Source organism: Hemiscyllium ocellatum, chromosome 43, assembly GCF_020745735.1.
Source record: "Hemiscyllium ocellatum isolate sHemOce1 chromosome 43, sHemOce1.pat.X.cur, whole genome shotgun sequence".
Taxonomy (NCBI): domain Eukaryota; kingdom Metazoa; phylum Chordata; class Chondrichthyes; order Orectolobiformes; family Hemiscylliidae; genus Hemiscyllium; species Hemiscyllium ocellatum.
In genome coordinates, this window is record NC_083443.1 from 20213136 (window position 1) to 20235804 (window position 22669).

General features: G+C 39.7%; 1 protein-coding gene across 3 annotated transcripts in view; it reads right to left on the reverse strand.

The window, feature by feature from the left end:
• Positions 1-22669, reverse strand: part of adka (adenosine kinase a) — a 275680-nt gene that overhangs the window by 118389 nt on the left and 134622 nt on the right. For 2 of the 3 annotated variants that reach the window (XM_060854345.1, XM_060854347.1), the window contains exons 5-6: positions 9352-9557; positions 3029-3137 (exon numbers count right to left, since the gene is read on the reverse strand). In XM_060854345.1, coding sequence (XP_060710328.1) covers positions 3029-3137; positions 9352-9557 — 315 coding nt within the window. The remainder of the gene's footprint in view (positions 1-3028; positions 3138-9351; positions 9558-22669) is intronic. The other variant, XM_060854346.1, reaches the window with a different exon arrangement.

A 22669-nucleotide genomic window follows, 5' to 3' on the forward strand; every position in this document is an offset into this window, starting at 1 on the left:
ACCACCACATCCTCTGTTGGCTCATTCCATACCCTCTGCGTGAAAATGTTGCCCCTTAGGTCTCTTTTATATCTTTCCCCTCAGGTCTTTTTTATATCTTTTCCCTCTCACCCTAAACCTATGCCCTCTAGTTCTGGACTCCCCGACTCCAGAGAAAAGACTTTGTCTATTTATCCTATCCATGACCCTCATAATTTTGTAAACCTCCATAAGGTCACTCTTCAGCCTCCGACGCTCCAGGGAAAACAGCCCCAGCCTGTTCAGCCTCTCCCTGTAGCTCAGATCCTCCAACTCTGGCAACATCCTTCTAAATCTTTTCTGAACCCTTTCAAGTTTCACAACATCTTTCCGATAGGAAGGAGACCAGAATTGCATGCAATATTCCAACAGTGGCCAGCCAATGTCCTGTACAGCCGCAACATGACCTCTCAACTCCTGTACTCAATACTCTGACCAATAAAAGGAAAGCGAACTAAATCTCTTGATACACGAGCAGAAAATAACGAACAAACTGAATGAAAATTAATGAAAAGCAGAAAATAATTTCACATGTGTGAAATGCTGCATTAGAAGACACACAGCAATAATCTCAATTATTATGGTGCAGAAGGAGCCCATTTGCGGCACGGTGGCACAGTGGTTAGCACTGCTGCCTCACAGCGCCTGTAGACCCGGGTTCAATTCCCGACTCAGGCGACTGACTGTGTGGAGTTTGCACGTTCTCCCCGTGTCTGCGTGGGTTTCCTCCGGGTGCTCCGGTTTCCTCCCACAGTCCAAAAGATGTGCGGGTCAGGTAAATTGGTCATGCTAAATTGCCCCTAGTGTTAGGTAAGGGGTATATGTAGGGGTATGGGTGGGTTGCGCTTCGGCGGGTCGGCGTGGACTTGTTGGGCCGAAGGGCCTGTTTCCACACTGTAAGTCTAATCTAAAAAAAAATTCAGTCCATCATGCTTTCACCAGTTCTTCAAACAAGCTTCATTACTTCTTGCCAATCTCTCGCCTTTTCTCTGTACCCATTCACATTATTTCTAACCAAATAATCATGTAATGCCCCCTTGAAAACCTCAATTCATCTTTCCTCCACCACATTTCTGGGTACTGCATTCCTAACCTAACCACTGTGTGTTGAGAAAGTGTTTTTTTCTCACAACACCCTTGCTTGTTTTGCACATCACCTTATGTTACACTCTCTTATCCTTGTTCCTTTTACAAGTGGCAACAGTTGCTCCCAATCTAGTCGATTCAGCCTGCTCATAATTTTGAAAACCTCTATAAAATCTCCTTTCAGCCATTTTGTCTCCATGGAAAACACGCCCAAACTCTTTCAATCTATCCTGATAACTGAAGTTTCTCATACCAAGAAGTATCTTTGTGAACTGGTTCCATACTCTCTCCAATTCATTCACGTTTCCTTTAATGCAGTACACAACACTCCAGCTGGGGTCTAACAAGTGTTTTATACAAGTTCAAAATCATCTCCTTGCCTTTATTAGTACAGCCAAGGACACTGTATGCTTTACTAACTGCTCTCACCACCTGTCCTGCACTTTCAATGATCTGTGTACATATATAGCCAGCTTCTCCTGCACCCTGGCTTTTCAAATTCTAGCCCTTATTTTATGTTATCTTTCAAAGCTCTTCTTACCAAAGTGCAACGCCTCACACTTTTCGGCATTGAACCTCATCTGCTACATAGCTGCCCACTGCTTTTCAGAGATCCACATTCTTCTCCTCATAGTTTACAATTCTTCCAAATTTTGTGTAACCTGCAGACTTTGAAGTTGTCCCCTGCACACCAAGATCGAGAACATTAGTTTTTAATCAGAAAATGAAAGGATCCCAATAGTGACTCCTGGGGAACTGCACTACAAAAAATATGCATCGACCATTACTGTGTCCTAACTCTGGATCAATTTTGTATCCATGTTGCTACTGTCACTTCTATACTAAGGCCTATAGCTTTCTTCATAAATCTGTGTGGCATTGTTCAAAGCCTTCTGAAAATCAATGCATAACCTACATCGATTCTTTCAATTACCTCTTCAAGAAATCTCCACTAAATTGGTTTGACTCTTTTTTTAATCAACTCACCTTTTTCCACATGACTACTAATTTTATCCCAAATCACTTGCTAGAAGCTTCTCCACTATCCACGTTAAATTGACTAATCTATAATTGCTGGGAATATCCTTACAACCTTTCTTGACCAAGGCTGTAATGTTTGAAGTTGTTCATTGTTCTTCTGACATCTCTCCAAGTCAAGAAAAGGTTGAAAGGTTACAGCTGGTGCCTGCAAAATTTCTATACTCGCTTCACGGGAAAATAAATTGATGCAAATTAAATTTACACAAATAATTTAAAGACCTTTTTCAGTCAGAAGAATATGGAAACTCCATTCTTTTTCACTGTCCAGGTCAATATTCAAATTATCACATAATCACATTGCTGTTTGGAGAAGTATGCAAGTTAGTGCTCTTCTACATTAGAATGACTACACTTCAAAAGTATTTCCTTGTCATATTGAGGGCTTTAGGACATCCTGAGATCATGAAAAGTGTTTATAAATGCAGTGTGACTGCTAGATAATTTTGCCAACTTGCAAATAAGTGGTTTGTATTGATTGCAAGTATATAAAGAATACATATGTAACAGATATCAAAATGTATGTGATAATTGTACCATAAACTGTGAAATCAATATTGCAAGGTTGTTTTTCTGCATGTTAAAATATGGACAGATGCTTTAAATTGCTGAAATGGCAGCCTACTAGTGAACTGCAGTGTATTAATTTCCCCGACCTCTGCGGCTATTGAGTTGATTAACCACATCATTCTCCTCCTACACCTTTCATGTCTAGTTCAGTGGGATTGCCCTCAACAGTTCAATCCTTACAGGTCATAGCAAGGGGTCTCTGTTCCCACCACTGATAAGGAATAATCAAGTCAGGTGAACTGTGCCATTTTAATTAAAGGATGTGCAATCCTGTCAAACATGTCTCTCTAAAAAAAATTATGAAACATATACTTACTGCGATGTAATAAACTTTGGCCTTTTCCACCAACTGCCAGTTTTCCTTCTGGTCCAGATGTCTTTCCTTATTGTAGCAATTTGCTGCTGCCAGGTTAGCAACAAGAGATCTAAAATAGTCAAATGAAGTTAGCTAATTATTTGTCATACTTTAATTTTAAAAAAATTTCTAAAACATGTTCTGCATTTCAGAGAATGAAATATCCAGTAACTTTAGAGTTTTGAACACTTGCTTACTGACTTACAGTGATTTTCCATTCTGGCAAGGATACAAATAACAGCTTTTACAACAGTTTGCTCAGCTGCACAATGGACTGATGTAATAAGAATACTTAGTGGTGCATTCGTTCGCTGGGTTTCCCACAGAAAACGGATGGATAGAGGGCACCATTAATATAGCACTATACAGCACTTGAGAAATTTTCATACTTCTCATTTGCATATGGCTAGGCTGAGATAAAAGTTGTGTGTAAATATATTGAAAGAAATTTAATGGGATAGTTTGATTATTCTAATTTACTCAATTTTTACATATGCATGCTCTCAGCAAGTTACTGTGATTTACTTCCTTGTCGAGTGTAAAAACACATGCTGCGAAATGCACAAATTTTCACATTCAGTATTGGAAGCAATGTACTCAGCTAATGATTTCAATAGTTTTCCAAATATTTGCTTTTCTCAAAAACCCAATCCATTTCAATAGAAGGATGTCTTAATTAAAAACCGCGAGTAAAAGCCTTTGTCAGATGCTAAGAATATTGAAACACAATTTTACATAAAACTGTCACAACCAGTGACATTTTCCTGTACTTACTCAAGAAACAATAATATGCAGATAGCTTAAATATTTTGCAGTATTTTCATATTGATACAATAATGCACTTCAAGAAATCAACAAAATGAACACAGACCAGTGTTAGGTCAAAATTTTATGTTTACAGTTTGAACCATTTCAATTACTGAGAGAGAAAGATTTCACCACATATAGGACTGACAGCAATATTATGATCATTTAATTTTAAACTGTTGTACCTTTTTTTCTTGCATTATCCTTTTAATGGTGAGTAAAACTGAGAAAATGGCAGCAGGCAAGTTTCTTTTTATCTACAACAAGAACAAGAAATACCCATTCTGTCTCCTGTGTCTCTTGCACGACCACAAATTACTTTTGGACCACCTTCTCCCTATTAAGTAGGATGTGTAGTTTCCCATCAACTTGTTCTTTAAACCTTAGCGTCCAAAATTAATTTTTCCAATGACTTGGATAAAAGGCACGAACTATGTATCAGTTTTCTGTTAAATACTCAAATTGGCATTTCAATAAACTATATCTTTCAACAAAAGCCAATATGCTATAAAATGACAGGTAATATACAGGTTCATTAGTAAACGGATAGGGATAGGAAAATAAGTGCGCAAGATGAAAGGTGTGACCTTGAGGTTAACACAATGTTAATTAATCATGACAAATAGCTTAACAGTCAACAGCACTACAGAAGTCAACAAAAGTCTCAGAGGCTAGAAAGATTTCAGGTGCAATCACTATCACTTAACTGGAAAATCTGAATAAAGGGGTAAAGATGAAGTAGTCATAATCTTACCAGAGCATACAGTTGCTTTCTCATCAGAGAGGTGCAAACTGGTGGTGGCTTAACCTGAGGGGCACCACACCTCAGATGGGGAAGGGTTGAGGGAGTGGGGGGGAAAAGAGCCCTTCATAGTAACATCAACCATTTGTGGGAATTGAACCCATGCTGTCGGCATCACTCAGTGTCACACATCAGTCTATAGCCAACTAAGCTAACCGACCCCCACTGAAAATTTCAAATGGGGATAGAAATATAAACTTCAGGTTCCCAAGCTTATGAAGCTGTACAATCTTGATTTTAATACCTGCTGTCTGGCAGAGATCAAACAGATCATTTAAGAAAAGGGTAGTCACAAATGCCTTTGATTTCACTGCTTTCAGTCCAAGCCCCTAAAATGGTTTCTTGCATAAAGCATTACTGTCAGGAGTATGATATTGCCATAGATCTCACATAACATCGAGCACCAAGTTTGGATTCTTGTTGAGACAGAATGCTTGAAATTTATTAGCAACATTATTTAATTGCTTTAGTATATCAGTCTTGTACATATTCTGGGTTCTGTGCTTACTGATGCTCCTGTACACTTTAAGCACATAATACTGGCAGTCCCTGGCTTCCAACCTGAGTGAGAGTCCTTGGTGGCTGTACAAACTGATGAGGCTACTGCAGACTCTGTTACACTAATCGCAGAATGTGTTTGCAGGAAGGGGTAGGTGGGACATTGGTGAGGCAGCACATTCCTTTCGCTGTTTTTGCCTAATTTCCACTTTTTCCCAACAGCAAGTCTTGAGGTCCTTGATGCTTTCCTGGATGTTCCTCCTCCACTTTGGAGTGTCTTGGGCCACTGATTCCCAGATGCCTGTGGGAATGCTGGACTTTGTCAGTGAGGCTTTCAGGGTATCACTGAAGTGTTTTCTCTGTCCGCCTGGGGCTTGTCTGCCATTTCAAAGCTGAGAGCAGTGCACCAACTTGGGGAAAGTGAGGATTGCAGATGCTGGAGATTAGAGTTGAGAGTGTGGTGCTGGAAAAACACAGCAGGTCAGGCAGCATCTGAGGGGCAGGAAAATCAACGTTCATCAGGAAGGGCTTTTGCCTGAAACGTCAATTTTCCAGCTCCTCGGACGCTGCCTGACCTGCTGTGCTTTTCCAGCACTACACTCTCCACCTAATGGGAGAGTCTCATGTCAGTCATGCAAAAGTAACCAATGAGCAGTGGTCAGTACCTCAATATTGGAAATGTTCACTGGTTCTGGTTATTGGTGTTTTCTTTCTTCCAAGCGGATTCACAGGATCTTGCACAGGCAGCATTGGTGATATTGATCCAGTACCTTGAGATGTCTGCTTTTGACAGTCCATGATTCAGAGCTATATAGCAGTGCAGGAACTACCACAGGTTTGTAAGCCATGATCTTGGTGTTGGATCTGATTTTGTTTTCCTTAACACCCTTTTCCTCAGGCGGCCGAAAGCTCCACTAGCACATTGGAGGTGGTGGTGGATCTCTTAATCATTGGCTGTTATCAACAACAGAACATGCCCAAGGTATGGGGAATGGTTAATGTTCTCTAAGGCCTCCCCTTCAACCTTGATGATCAGGGTTCACTTCATAATGCCAAGCCAGGTTGATGGAGGACCTTTTTGTAGATGTTCAGGGTGAGACGCATGCTCTCATGTGCTCCTGTCAAGATGCTGACAATGGTCTGGAGTACATCCTGAAGCACATAACTACTTGACTGACACACCATGTTGTAAAATGACATTTTTTCAAAGCCTTTTGTCTTGTATTCTTCAGGACAATTTGTAAGACTACCACTGTAAGGGGAAACTAAACTTTACACTGTATGAATAAAGTGTGCTGTTTAGTTAACAAGTAAATTCTGATCGGTAAAGGCATCGACACACAGAATGCACCAGTTAATGTTCTTCAAATTTTAAATTTGGCAGATTGACTGATTAGTCAGGGCATTGCCCTGGGAAATGAACCAGCAGACGCTGTCACCTATTTTATTGAGTTGAAACAGGTGCAGTGCATGTATTTGTTTTTTCAGTCTACAAGGCCCTATCTTAAAGTAACTGTCAGCGTAATTCTTTGTACATTCAAGATTATCCAGCAAACTTTTCCAATCATGAAATCCCCTTATCCTGGCAATCTTGGAAATTGGTTTCCCATGACACTGGTATTATTACAAATTGTCCTTTTGAGTGGAAGATGAAAAATTTTGATAAAATGCATTTTTTACCAGCACTACAATACAATAACTGCAAAGCACTGACAGAATAGACGGTCAGAAAATGGAATCCAAAGTTCGCCTGTCAGTATATTAACAATGAAACGGGTTGACAGAAAAGCAACGGGTTCAAAGTAGAAACTATTTGCAGAGTCACGAGGTATGACTGAAGTGCTAAATGAGTACTTTGCAGTGGTGTTTATTGAAGAGGACTTGGAAAAACTGCAGTATAGTTGTGTGGATACACTGAAGAAAGCCTATTCTTATTAAAGAACAGGCAGCTGCACAAGCGAAGAGATTGCAAAGAAGTGATTTGACAGAAATCTTTAAAATCATTAAGTATTTATGGTAGAGAAAGAGAAACTGTTTTCAATGGCTGAAGGACTGATGATCAGAAGGCATAGATCTAAGCTTATTGGCAAAATAGGCAGAGATGTTATGAAGATTTAAAAAAAATGAATGCTTACAATTAGGAATGCCCTTCCTAATAGGTTGATAAAAGCATATTTAATTTTAACTTACAAAAAGTAACTGGGTAACTCCTTGAAAGAGAAGAAACTAACTGCAAAGATTGGAGAAAAGAGCAAGGGAATGGTACAGGTAAAAGTTGAAGAAATGTTGCTAGATTTGCTGATTTTTGGACATTGGAATGTTTTGCCATGGGAATGTCTGAGAATGAGCTCATTGCATCTGTTAAAATACAACTAGGTGAACAGTGTTTAACAGATGAAAGACACAGGACTGTGACAAATTAAGTTCTGGTTTGCTCCAGTAAAGAGTCAGAATGAAGATGGAATAAATTGCTTCCTCCTGCATAATATACCTCTGTGTTTCTGAGAGAATGATCTAAGATACAAGAACCAAAATAATTAAGAGGTTAGTCAATCAGGAATTAAGTTCAGTTATTAAAATTATTGCAGCCAAGAAATCATGTCTTCATAATGATTTACTCAGTGCTACTCCAAAAAGGTACACTTGCACTGGTTCTTAATTAAAAAAAAGTCTCAGATCAATTAAAAGGTACTTCTTTCAGAGACAGGTAATAGATCGGCAACTAGAAATATTTAAACAAAAACTAATGAAGAAAAATCAACTACATTCCAGGACCAGAGATGGAGAAATGTAACTCCCAATTCAAAAAAAAGGGACAAGACAAAGTAAGAAATTATAACCTATTTAATATTTCTTACCCCACAAAGAATGAGATTGCAAACAATATTTAAAAATTCAAGCTAATGAAATCAGTGAACATCTCTACTTTTGACTAATCCTAAGAAATAACATGATAAATTTACGGAATCAGTCAAAACACTTGACATTTTGTGACACTGAGCCAAAGAAGAAATCAGAACAATACCAAAAAGATATCACAGTGTGGTTTAGGAGCATTCTTTAAAAAAGAGTGTTGGCGGCAGGGAGTTCAAATGTGCAGGACAGAGGCAGCTGGAATCACTGTTGATAGTTTAAATTAGAGAAATTGCACAGACTACTAGCAAAGACAATGATACAATGAATTCTACAATCACAGACAGGTAGTTGGAGATTGGAAAGCAAAAGATAAAATAGAGGGAAATTTCTTCGCTTGGAAATAAGTTGACTTTGCTGATTTGTGATCGGTATTGGTTGGGTTTTGATGTTTCTATACAGGTAGTTCTTCTATAACGCGTGTTTCGTCAGCGAGAAATGGCTATCATGCGATTGAGAAATTGTGGACCTTGTTTGCAGAATGTGAACTTTCTGCTAAATGGGTATACCGGTTTTTCCATAGCACGATCTTCTACATGTGACTTCTACAACAGTTTCCCATAGCACTATTTTCCAAACTACACAGGTGCAGAGGAACATCGCTGCCGCAATATAGTGGAACGACTTGTATAATTTTAAAGGCCAGGTAATAAAGTACTGTGTTGTAATGTCCTATGTTCAAATTCTGCTGATCGCACCAAATTTGGGAATAAAGCAAAGAGCGATAGTGCAATGAAAAACTATATGGAGAAATAGATGGAAAGTGCAGATTTATGTAGAGAATGATGCATGTTTTTGCACTAAATCAAGGAAAGGATTTCACTCTGACCAATAAGATTTTATCTGGACGAGAGTAGAAGGGTCTTCTTGCGTGGACATGAGTAACTAAAAGTTAGATCAGTTGACGACGTCATAAAAAATGTACTGGGATCTGTGGATGAGTGTCTGGAAGCATACCAAAGCCAAATTCCAAATGGTGCGTTGCACACAAGTTTAAACATTCTATTTTAGGAAGGACATAAAGCTATGAAAAATGGTGCAGCATAGTTTACTTAAAAAAGTTTACTCACTTACCGAAGTGAGATATAAGAAGAAAGAATTCTGCGGTTTTGGCTGTTTTCCACTTGAACAGAAATGGTAAACCAAGCTTTTCATAGAATCATAGGGTGACATAGTAGAGGGGGAGATGTGTCAGTTCTTGAGAAGAGCTGCACTGAAATCTAATTCATATTTGCTTTATCTAATTAAAAAGCAGTATCCTAACCTTAAACTAAGTTTCTTGAAAGTAGTCGCTGACCTGTTGTCACCGGTGATGCAGGCCGCACAAGTGCCCGTTGGCTGTTCATTTTGTTCATAATAATGGGCATCAACATGGGCTTCTTCAGCTTTCTTCTTCAAAATGTCACCAAACTTATCTTTTCCAATGCACCCAAAGAAAGTCGCTACCTTATGAGGTTGCTGAATCATCCACTGCAATATAAAAGGTAAATTTATCTAAAACTGCATTTTGAAATTCAAAATAAAACAGCTGATTCAAGACATAATCATGGTTGTCCCCCTCAAAGTCTATAGTGTTTCTGTTGTCCAGCTCATTTAAACTATACCTCGCTTAGCTTCGACTTTTACCCTATTGTAGCCAAGACCGTTTCAGCTTCACTTCCCAGTGTCATACTATTGCCACCAGAATCCCTCAGGATTTCTAACCTTGCTTCTTCCTGTATTCCAATCCTTCATGTACTAAATGCTATGATTTGACAATAATATCCCAAGTCACAAGGTCTGCTTTCACACAAATGCTGCCGACTCTCAGGTGTCAGTTGTTGGTAGAATGTTCATGTAACATCTTGCCTTAGAATAGTCACAATTTGTTCCAGTTCAACTGAAGAAAACAGCCCCAGATCTGCTGCAAATTCTGCACCAATGTCACCATGATCTAATTAAATTGGATTTGCAGGGTACAGGAACCTCAGCAGGGAGACAAGAATGAGAGAAACAAAGATAGAAATGAAAGATAGGTAGAAAGCAAATTAAACAAGAGCTTGCAGTAAATTGGACTGGAACACAAACAAGTGTGGAAACATGTGAAAAAGACAAGTTTAAAAGGAACTATATCTGACTGCACAGAAATATACACAATAAGGTAGATAAGTTAATAGTGCAAATAATTGTATATGGGTGCAATATCATTGCAAGTATGCAGACAAGATTAGTGAAGAGAAATGTAGACCCCTGACAGTCTAATGCAGGAGAATTGATATTGAAGAACAAAGAAACAATAGATCAATTAAACAACTACTTTGTTCAGTCTTCACAAAAGATGGAGCACAAATATTTCCCAGAACAGTTTGGGAAACGGGTATTTCAGGAAGGAGGTTTGAAGGAAATTAGGGTCTTAACGTGATGCCATTAAAATTAACGGAACTGAGAGCTGCTAAATTCCCAGAGCCTGATAATCGATATCCTGGGGAACGAAAGGAGATAGCCCTGGAAATTGTCGGTAAATTGGTAGTCACCTTCCAAACTTCTGTAGATTCAGGAACAGCCCCAGTAGACTGAAGGATGGCAACTGTAACAGTTTAATATTCAGGGTTGTGGAGGGGCAGATGGTGAGGAATTTATAGACTGGTTAGCCTAACATTGGTAGTTGGGAAATGCTACAATCAATTATAAAGGATACACGAACAGCACACTTAAAAAAATACTTTTTAACACAAAGCAACATGGAATTATGAAAGGAAAATAATGTTTTACAAATTTACTGGAGATTTCTGAGACTGGTAACAAATAGCTTAAATGAAGCAGAAACAGTGGCTGCATTGTATGTGGACTTTCAGAAAGATTTTGAAAATGAAAGCACTGAGATTGGTGGTAATGTACTGGCTTAGATTGAAAGCTGGTTAGCACACAAAAAACTGAGTAGAAACAAATGAGTACTCTCCAGAGTCGAAGGTAGTGAGTAACAGAGTGAAAGATAGTGAGTGACAAGTGAAGTACCACAGGGATCAGTGCTTGTCCTCAGCTATTCACAATGTATGTCAATGATTTGGATGAAGGAATATTGACTATAATATTTCCAAATTTGCTCTTGACACAAAACTAGGTAGGATTGGGTGTGGCGAACAGGACATGTGGAGACTTCAAAGTGATTTAGACAAATTGAGAGAAAAAATGAATAGTAGGTGCAGAATAACATGGCTAAGTGGAAGTTGCCCACTCCAACAGATAAAATAAAACAGCAAAGTAGAATTTAAAGAGTGATAACTGGGAAAGTTTGAGGTACAGAGGGACTGATTCTTGTACATCAGTCATCGAAAGAAAACATACAGGTGCAGCAAGCAGTGCATAAGACAAATGGTAGTTTTACCTTCATTGCAGATGGTTTGAGTACAAGAGCAAGCAAGTCTTTACTGCTGCTATACACCTGGAGTATTAAGTGCAGTTTTGGGTTACCTAAAAAAAATACCATAGCAGGAGTACCGCAAAGGGGCTGGAATGGCAGGTTTGTCATTTAAGGAAAGATTAGGTTGACATGGCCCGTTTTTACTAGAGCTAAGAAGAACCAGAGGTGATTTTGTTGAAATGCTTAGAAATTCGAACCAGGCTGAACTGACTGCATACAGGGATGAAAATATACATTACTGGAAAAAACTCAGCAAGTCTGGCGGCAGCCATGAAGACAGATCAGAGTTAATGTTTTGGGTTGAGTGACCCTTCCACAGATGCGGCCAGACTGGCTGAGCTTTTCAAGCAATTTCTGTTTTTGTTTCCGCATGCGGGGATGATGCTTGTCCTGGCCAGAGGTCCAAAACAAAGGGTGTTGATCTAAGGATACATGGTAGATCATTTTGGATGGAGACAGGGAGAAATTCCTTCACTGAAAAGTTCGTGAACCTGAGGAACTGTCTACCACAGAAAGCTATGGAGGCAGATTCACAGAATATATTTGGGAATTAAATAAATACATTTCTAAAAGCTGAAAGTGTCAAGAGATATAGGGAGAAAAGTAGGTGTATGGCAATAGATAGATGATTAGTTATGATCATGTTGAATGGCAGACCATTTCAATATCCAAACAGCCTGTGTCACTATTTTCTATCTTCTCCTGTTTCCATTCCTACAGTCTCAATTTGAAACAAACTGTTTGAAGCCAGTGCAAATAACTGGATGCTGAGCCAAATTTCTTACTTGCATATTCTCCAGCACAAGAGTGCATAGCTGCATGGCACATATTTCCATACGTAGCAGTTTTGTTTTGTGGAGGCGGCACACATAGTGGGGATGCATCACATTTAATGAATAAAAACAATGAATGCACTTCATCACAGTTCAGCAGACAACTGACAAGGACCTGCCTTAGGACACAGAATTCAAGAACGACAAGAGAACATCACTTCCCGAATTCTCAGTTTGTGTGTTGCTGAACTTTTCATCAATACTTCTGTCACTTTATAACTCAATTAATCTAATGCCATCCTGGCCAGACTCTCATTTTAGCTGCATCATAAATTCTACGTACCCAAAATTCTGCTGTCCATATTCTCTCTGACATTATATTCCTCTGCCTCACAAATATCTTCCACTGGCCTTCACTATACAACACTGGTACCTCGTTTCATATTCCATGATCATCTTTAAATAATGTAAAGACACTGCTGCTCAACATCTATAACTTTGCTCCAAACTTCCAACCCTCCTCACCCATTTTCTCAGACTTCAGTTCTTGGGCATCCACCCATTCTCCTTCTACAAAGGCACTTTCTGGCATTTCTTTTACATTCATTTCTCCCATCTCCTTCCCAAATCTTCAACCAATCTTTTGGTCACATTTCCTAAATACCTTTCACTGGCTCGTCATTCATATTTTTTCCCCTTATTCTTCTTTGAGATGCTTTGTAATTTGTTTTCTATGTTAAAAAATGACATTAAGATACAAGTAGGAGCTGATGACTGCAAAAGATATCAGCTGTCAGAGTCTGAGTAAGTAACGATCCTTTATTTCTAAGAATTGGTCATTGCCAAATCTAGACAAGTACTCTGAAAGATGATACAATAGCTTCAAGTATCTTAGTACCTTCTATATACACTTCTCCAAAATCCTGATTGACTTACCAATGACTATTAAAGCATGAAGCAGCTGTGAATCTTTTTAATAGCTTGAATGATGGACAATGCAATAGGCTAGATTTTATGGAGTTGAGGCCCTTTCTGCTCAACTGAAGTAAAAATAGCCTTCCAGATCCTCCAAATCACTGGCCAGGACAGCATTCAATACCCTTCCCCCATTGCCCAGAAGACAGCTCAGCATTAACCACATTGTTAGGAGTCTGGAGTCACATGTAGGCCAGACTGGTAAAGATGGCAGTTTCCTTCCTTAAATGATATTAGTTATAATTGTAAAGCAAACACAAAGCTAGAAAGTTGATTCATTACAGATCTCGTCCCAGTGGTGCAAATAAGTTGTTGGTATCCTTCCTTCATGGCTGCACACTGCCTCAGGGACTACAAAGCACTTGTCCTCAGTCTTTGTCATGTAGGTATTCATAGACCTACAGAGAAAGCTGCTGCCTTTGGCAGATGTGCTGAGTATAAATATGCACTAGATAATCTCCCTGGCATCTTTGATTTTGCACCAAATAAAAACCAAATTATTGCTTGGTCACTTTAGACACAAATTCCATTAAGGTTACCTTACTTGCTGACCAAACATGAAAAACTATAGATTATGGTTACTTAGCATGCAACTGAGTGCTGTCTTTCATAGTCCACTTGACTTTCTTGATATTCTATACGGTTAAATGCTTCAGTTATTATTTCCATATAAATATCGTCTGTGTGTCATGATATAATAAATTAAAAAAAACAAAAAAAGGGATGGGGACAAAATAAACATAAGCAATAAAATCTTTACATTCCATTGCAACGCTTCTTGTTTAACTTGCTTGACCAACAGGAAAGAATAACATGGCTTCTGAACACTATCACAAAGACACAACATTGTAAAATTTTCAAGTCGTTTGACACATATTCTACATCAGCATGAAAAAACACACTGCTGTGAGAATATCGCTGAAAAGACAGTTTGTCTGCAAAATAGTCACCAAATCCTCAGTGTTATGATTGATAGTAAGTGAGCTCGTAACATAAACAAAAATTGCAAGAGTTTTGTTTTAGATATACAAAAGATAAAAAAGAAGCAAGACTAGACACTGGACTGCTGGAAATGAGGCTGAAGTAGTAGTCAGAGAAACAAAGAAATGGCAGAGGAACTGAATGGTGAAAGACACCAGCAGCATACCAGAAATTCAAGAGAATCAGGAAGATAAATCATCCTGGCTATGTGGATAACACCTTGGGGTGCTGAAGGAGATAGATGAGGAGATTGTGCAGGCATTGGTAATCTTTCAGGAATCACTGGAGTCAGGGGAGATCCCACAGGGCTGGAAATGGCTAATACAACACCTCCCTTTATGAAAGGAGTGCGACAGAAATGGAAAGTTACATGCTAGTTTGCCTGACCTTGGTCACTGAAAAGATGTTCAAGTCCATTAGGAAGGATGAGATTGCCTAGTATTTGCAGAAGTGCATGGTAAAATCAGAGTGTGTCAGCACGACTCTGTTAAGGGGAGGCCATGCCTGATGAATGTGTTAGAACTCTTTGAGGAGGTAACGAGCAAAGTTAGATGAAGGGGAGGCAGTGGCACAAGATCTATTTAGATTTCCAGATGGCTTTGACAATGTTTTTCACAAGAGGCTGCCAAATAAGGTAAAAACGCATGGTGTCAGGGGCAAGGTACTGCCATGGAGAGCGGATTGGTTGAGTGGCAGAAGGCAGAGAATGGGGATAAAAGGGCTCTCTTTCAGGATGGCAGCTGGAGACTAGTAGGCTTCTGCAAGGGACAGTTTTCGTCTCACAACTATTCATATTATACCTCAACTGAAGGAAGTTGTTGCTTAGTTTGCAGATAACAGAAGAGCGTGTCAAGGGAGCACATAGGCTGCAGAAGGACTTGGACAGGCTAGAAGAGTGGGCAAAGAAGTGAAAAAAGGAATACAGTATGGAAAAGTGTGAAGTTATGCACTTTCGTAGAAAGAGGAGCAATGTAGCATATTTTCTAAATGGGGAAATGCTTTGGAAACATGAAGCACAAAGGAACTTGGGAGTTTTAGTTCAGAATTTCCTTAAATTAACATGCAGGTTCAGTTAGCAATTGGGATGGCAAAAGCAATGTTAGCATTCATTTTGCAATGGCTAGAATACAAAGCAGGGACTTACTGGTGAGGCCGTACCAGGCTCTGATCAGTCTGCATTTGGAGCATTGTGAACAACTTTGAGCCCAATATGTAAGGAAAGGTGTGCTGGCGTCGGAGGAGGTGAAGAGGTTTACAAGAATGATGCCCGAGGTCAAGGGCTTGTCAAATGAGGAGTGGTTGAGGACACCGGGTCTGTACTTGGGAGTTTGAAAGGTGCAGGGCACCTCGCTGAAACTTACAGAATAGTGACTGGCCTGGACAGAGTGGACGCTGAGAAGAAGTCTCTGTTAGCAGGAGAGACTATGGCCCAAGGGCACAGCCTCAGTGAAGGGATCACTATTTAGAACTGAGATTAGGAAAAATTTAACCAGAGGATGATCAATCTGTGGAATAGATTGGAGGTCAAGTCATTGAGTGCATTGATGACAGAGGTAGATAGGTTTTTGATGAGTAAGAAAATCAAAGGTGTCAGGGAGAAGACTGGGAAGTAGGATTGAGAAACACATCAGTCACAATCAAACAGGATAGACTTGATAGGCTGAATGGCCTCATTCTACACTGAGAATCAGCAAGGTAAATCATCCTGGCTATGTGGATAACACCTTGGGGTGCTGAAGGAGATAGATGAGGAGATTCTACACTGATACTTTAGGGCTTCACTCAAACAATCCTTTCATACTTTGATGCCATTCCAAGAAAAGGACAATCAAAAAAGTTCTTAAAAAAAAATCAATGGAGGAAAAAGGAACTTTAAAGATGAATAAGCTTCCATATCTTTTAAGAACCCTTTTATCATGGGTCACTTTCCTCACTTCGCAGATGGAAAATTGCATCCCTGGTCATTAACATCTATTACCATAATGAAATAAAGCATTTGTACATTGAGATTTCCCAGCTGTTGCAGACACATTGGAGAGGTAATAAAGTGCAAATATGGCAGGACAGAGGATAATCATTCAAATAAAGTTCTCAATGTGAACACTAGCTTTTTTGAAAACCTGACACATTCGTGCATACTCTTGTTGCCAAGGTAAGTCTAGGGTCCAAGAATTCAATCATGCCACTGAATGTTAATAGCCTGGCATAAAATAAGGTCATCTGCGGAACCCATCACCATGCAGATGGTGCTGTGGTAAGAGTCTGCAGGGGCTGGTGCTTCAATTTCCATTCAAGCAAATGGATTGAATTGCAGGGTTCTTGATGAGAAATAGGCAGCTGCCAGAATGCAGTGGTGGTTTGGAGAGATCAGTTACAGACCTCTGGAGTATTACTGGGAAGGGTGAGGCCAGGAGATTGAATGCAGCAGTGGAAGTATTGTTGCTGGTTGATTCAGGAAAAACCAAAGTAGCTGTGGCATGCACTTAGAAATGGACTAACTACCACTTTAGATGTGGGTAAAGACAACCCCATGTTTGCCTGGTATAAAGAGAGAGAGAGAGAGAGAGAGAGATTTTTGTACTGGACACCACTTTGGATCTGAAGCAACAACCACGGTACCTCATTTTACAATCCATTTCCATGAAAGAGTCCCTGGTTCCCTAGCGTCCTTGGTGAGGATAGAGGAACTGGTTCTTTATTCAATTTTTTCCCGCTGTTCGTTACAACAAGGTTGAGTGAAGATGAAGGATCCTTTGTGCTGTCGACACCTTTCCTAATTCCAATACATTTATGTACTAAACACATCAATTTAAACCACCTTGCTTAATTTAAAAAATGAGTTTATTAGTTCCTAAAATGCAAGAAAAATTAAACACATATGTACAAGACTGGAACTCAGAAACAAGTGAAAAGGTAAGTTATATGCAAATCAGTCTTGATTTATCCACTTAGAAAAGATGATGCAATAATGTGATTAAATAGAGTAATTCTGGTGGCGTTGACTCTAATGGTTCAGCTGTTGGTTTGGAGAATCTGGATTCTGCAGATTTGCCGATAGGATGTCTGGTTTCCTACTCAACAGTGACTTTGGTCACAAGCAATATGCCTACAGCCTTTGAAAAATGGCTTGCTGTTTCAGAGATGAAATGACACAAACTGACACTGGCATAACATGGCTGCTGTTGGGTATTATGGATCAGAGCAAATCCCCATAAAACATGTCAAGGCAATAGCCTAGATCCTAACTTTTATCTTATTTGAAGGCAAGTGGAAGGTGCTGTGTTCCAGATGTAATTCAATTTGTCAAACTACAAGTTTTTAATCAAAACCCACTCTATTCTTGCATCACAATTAAAATACAAACAAGAAAAAAACTGGCATAACTTTAACTATCAAAATACTTAAAATAACATTATTTAACTGCTACTGTTCCAATATTGTCACATTCCATAAACACACCCTTGACAAAGGCAAGTTCAACAAAATAGATTTCTCTCACTTGTTGCTATCTCCTCCAGTCTAGGGGGGTTGGGGGGGGGGGGGGGGGAAACCACAGAACAGATCGAGGAGCAAAGAGGGAACTCAAGCTTTGGCAGCAGAGATAGAGCTGATTGTAGCAGCTTCAACTCTCAAACATCAACTTCAATAACTACAAGCAAAACTATAACCCCTGGCTGTGTGAGAGAGCCTGACCCCACCCACTCATGCCTCTTTTGTCTACTTTTTAAAAGAAACGATGCTATTTATTTGTGTTCCATGGAGCAGACATTTTGGCACCAGTTTTACAATACTCTACTTGAAGAGAAACAGGACAGAACAAATTTCTCTTAAAGGCACATCTCGTCATGAGATTTTCTTTCTGTGGGCAGTCAAGGGTAGCCACCAGCATTCCTAGAGTAAATCTAATCCTTCTGAGCAGGTTGCTTTATCCAGCTGATCCTTCTGCTGGATCAGTCTTTCAGCCAGGATAATTGGGCGCCGGCTTTAGTGACTGCATGAACTTTTCAGTAGTCAATGCAGAACCGTGTGGATCGATGTGACTCAGGCCCAAGAACAACTGGGGAGCTCCAGTGAAAATTGCTAGGCTCTATTAACTATGTGCCGGAAAAGCAATTAATTTTCTCCTCAACCTGAATCTGGCCAAATTCACTGGGCCTGGATTAGAGGAACGTTGCCTCGTAGAAAGGACCTTTTCCAGCTTATGAGAAGCTAGGTTGGTGCAGCCTGTCTTGTCTCATCAAAAGCCTTTCAATGCAGAGAAGTCAGCATGGCCCTCGACGTTGCAGCGACCTGTGAAACCAATCTAAAGTCCATCTAACTTACACTTTTCTTTGATCATCCATATGACAATCCAATAAGCATTTAATTGCCCATAAAGTGCCCTTATTACTCTTTGAATAAAGAACCTACCTCTGAAATTGTCCTCTATCTATCACCCTCAATTTAAAGCTATGTCCCCTTGTGCTAGCCATCATGATCCGAGGAAAACGGCTCTCACTGTCCATTCTATCTAATCCGAGGAACATCTTGCATGCCTCCATTAAGTCACCTCTTAACTTACTTCTTTCTAACAAAAACAGCTTCAAGTCCCTCAATCTTTCCTCCTAAGACCTTCACTCCATACCAGACAACATCCTGGTAAATTTCCTCTGCACCCTTTTCAATGCTTCCACATCCTTCCTATAATGCAGTTACCAGAACTATACGCAATACTCCCAAGTGCAGCAGCACCAGAGTTTGTACGGCTGCAACATGGCCTCATGGCTCCAAAACTCAAAATCTCTACCTATAAAAGCTTACACATCGTATGCCTTCTTAACAGCCCTATCAACCTAGGTGACAACTTTCAGGCATCTATGCATAACAACACAAAAATCTCTCTGCTCATCCACACTACCAAGAATCTTACCATTAGCCAGTACTTTGTATTCCTGTTACTCCTTCCAAAGTGAATCACCCCACAATTTTCCTCATTAAATTCTATTTGCCACCTCTCAACCCAGCTGTGCAGTTTATCTTTGTCCCTCTGTAACCTGCAACATCCTTCGGCACAATCCAAAACTCCACCGATTTTACTGTCATGCGCAAATTCACTAACCCATCCCTCTAAACAGTCTTCCAGGTCATTTATAAAAATGACACATAACAGTGGCTCCAAAACCGATCCTTGCAGTAATGAACTGAACTCTCATGAACATTTCCCATCAACCACCACCCTATTTTCTTACAGCTGGTCAATTTTTGATCCAAACTGCTAAATCACCCTCAATCCCATACCTTTTTTTTTGTATTAGCCTACTGTGGGGAACCTTATCAAATGCTTCATTCAAATCCATATATATCACATCAACTGTTTTGCCCTCATCCACCTGTTTGATCACCTTCTCAAAGAACTCAATCAGGTTTGTGAGGCATGACCTACCCTTCACAAAACCATGTTGACTATCCCTAATCAAATTATTCCTTTCTAGATGATTATAAATCCTATCTGCTATAACCTTTTCCAACACTTTACCCACCACCGAAGGAAGGCTCACTGGTCGAAAATTACCAGGGTTGTATCTACTCCCCTTCTTGAAAAAGGGGGCAACATTTGCTCTCCCCCAGTCTTCTGGCACTATTTCTGTAGACAATTGCTGCATAAAGATCAAAGCCAAAGGTTCTGTAATCTCCTCCCTCGCTTCCCAGAGTTTCCAGAATTGCTCACATCTGCTTGTGAACCTCAATCCCATCTAGTCTAATAGCCTGTATCTCAGCATGTTTGCTGTTCTGCACCTAGATGGATAAATAACAATGAAGATATTTACTCATATCTGTATTTGACTTGGGTGAACAGCAGGGGTTCAATGCAGGCCGCACTCAAAGCTCCCTTCAATTCACCTTCACTGGTACCCTCATTTTTGAGGCCCATGGTCATGGGACAGATTGTAAGCTGCTCGTTTCTTTCTTGGCCATGATCCTATTTTATCGTATTGACATGATACAACTGCTGCTATTTTCCCCTGCTTTGGTGTCTCAGTTAGATAGTTTATTTGCATAAGCTACTTTGTTACTCTTTACAGGCCACTGTGTTGTTTAAGGGTTCACCTGGCTACAGTAGCAGTACAAATACATAGTCTCTTGTCTGAAAGGCGCATGTTTGTTGGCTTGCTTTCTCATAGCCGGAGAGATTTTCAACTGCTTTTGGGCCACATGAGGTTCTCCTGGGGCATCTTTGGAACTGTGCCATGTGGTTGAACGTGGAGATTTCTTCATTCTGTTCCAAAAACATCTCCTTGATTAGCTTTAGCGGCCCACACAGTTGCTGCCAGGAAGCTCATTCAAATGGAGTAAAACTGGAGGACTCCTTGGACTAGTTCCTTTTGGCCATCTGAAAGAAGTCCGGATGTAAGTTTGCTTGTTGAGCTGAAAGGTTCATTTCCAGACGTTTCATCACCCTACTAGGTAACATCTTCAGAGGGCCTCCAGGCGAAGCACTGTTGATGATTCCTGTTTTCTATATATATGTTTGGATTTCTTTCGTTGGTGATGTCATTTTCTGTGCTTTTTCTCAGGAGTGGTAGATGGGGTCTAACTTGATATGTTTGTTGATAGAGTTCTGGTTGGAATGCCATGTTTCTAGAATTCTCATGTATATCTCTGTTTCGCTTGTCCTAGGATGGATGTGTTATCCCAGTCAAAGTGGTGTCTTTGCTCATCTGTATGTAAGGATACTAGGGAGAGAGGGTCATGTTGTTTTGTGGTTAGTTGATGTTCATGTAACCTGGTGGCTAGTTTTCTGCCTGCTTGTTTAATATAGTGTTTGTTACAGTTCTTGCACAGGATTTTGGAAATGACATTAATTTGCTTGTTGTCTGTGTAGGATCTTTCAAGTTCATTAGCTGCTGTTTTAATGTGTTGGTGGGTTTGTGGGCTACCATGATGCCGAGGGGTCTGAGTAATCTGCCAGTCATTTCCGAGATGTCTTTGATGTAGGGGAGTATGGCTAGGGTTTCTGGATGTATTTTGTCTGCTTGTTTGGGCTTGTTGCTGAGAAATCGGCGGACTGTGTTCATTGGGTACCCATTCTTTTTGAATATATGGTATAGGTGATTTTCCTCTGCTCTGCATAGTTCCTCTGTGCTGCAGTGTATTGAAATCTATTGATTTATCCCAGCCATGGGGACATTCGTGGGAACGTGAGATGACAGTACCATTCTACTGTCCTCTCCAGCAAAAGGTGCAATATTGAAAACTTGAACTGGGTCCCTCCCAGGACAATTTACTTGCCCTAGTCCAGTTCATTCATTTCATTTGTGGTACATTGTCCAGACAAGCCTCCAATTTGTTATGATTCGTACTTGGACAGAGAAACTGGCTCCTTGTTTGAGCACCTCCCTCTTTTGGTCATAAGGTAAATTTAAAACAAAAGACCTCTTCACTCATTGATATTCTTCATGATTAAATTGTAATTTATGTTTGACCAACAGCCAATTTAGCAGGCTCTTGAGTTATGTAAAAAGTGAATCAATGAGTTAATAAAATATGAGGAAAATTAAAACACACAAGCAGATATAGGAAATTAAAAGTGAGTAAAAAGATAACAATTAAAAATGTTTCAGTCTTTGGTTTTGTGTGTGGAGATTCTGGGTTCTGCAAATTCACTGAGGAGAGTTATCCCAGTTTCCTGTTTGAACATAGCTATATACTGGCAACCTGCTTCCAACAATGATTATGAGAGAGAGAAGGGGGACAGAGACAGAGAGACTGTAACCTTCATTACACATGCTCATTCACTGGCAGAACATCTGACTATGGTGCACACTTAGTTGGATTTAAAACACTTCATTTGTGCGTTCGGGGGGGGGGGGGGGGCGGATAAACACAGATACATCTTTTGACCAGAGTGCTTTATTTTCACCTCACATCATGTCCACAATCTGAAAATCTAACTCACAGGAGATTGCCCAGGTTTTCTCCCTTTGAAATGACTCTCTGAATGTACTCCACAGCAACTTTTCCAGACAATGAATTCCATTCTTAGCCATCTTAAGCTTTTACGTGCTTTTGTTTAAGAAACCTTACTTGACATCAGATTCAACAAATCCTGAATTAACTTCAGACTTTGAACCTTCATCACTAGCCATCAAGTGCTACCAATCCAAATTCTGAATTCAAAACGATACAAATTTTAACTCATTGTGGAAGGAACTAGGTACAATCATTTTTCACATTATAGACAAGATAAGGCTTCAATCAAATTATTAGTAAAATAACTGAACATTTTATTTTAAAACATGGAGGAATTTGGGACAATATAGTAATTCATCAAAAGTACCTTGGAACAAATAAGTATATTTTGTTTCAGGATGCCTGACAGCTTAAAATATCAAAATGATCTCACAATAGTCTAGAGCAATTGACTCAGTCACATCAGGTACATGTTTTCTAAAAATAAATTAGTTTCTCTGTAC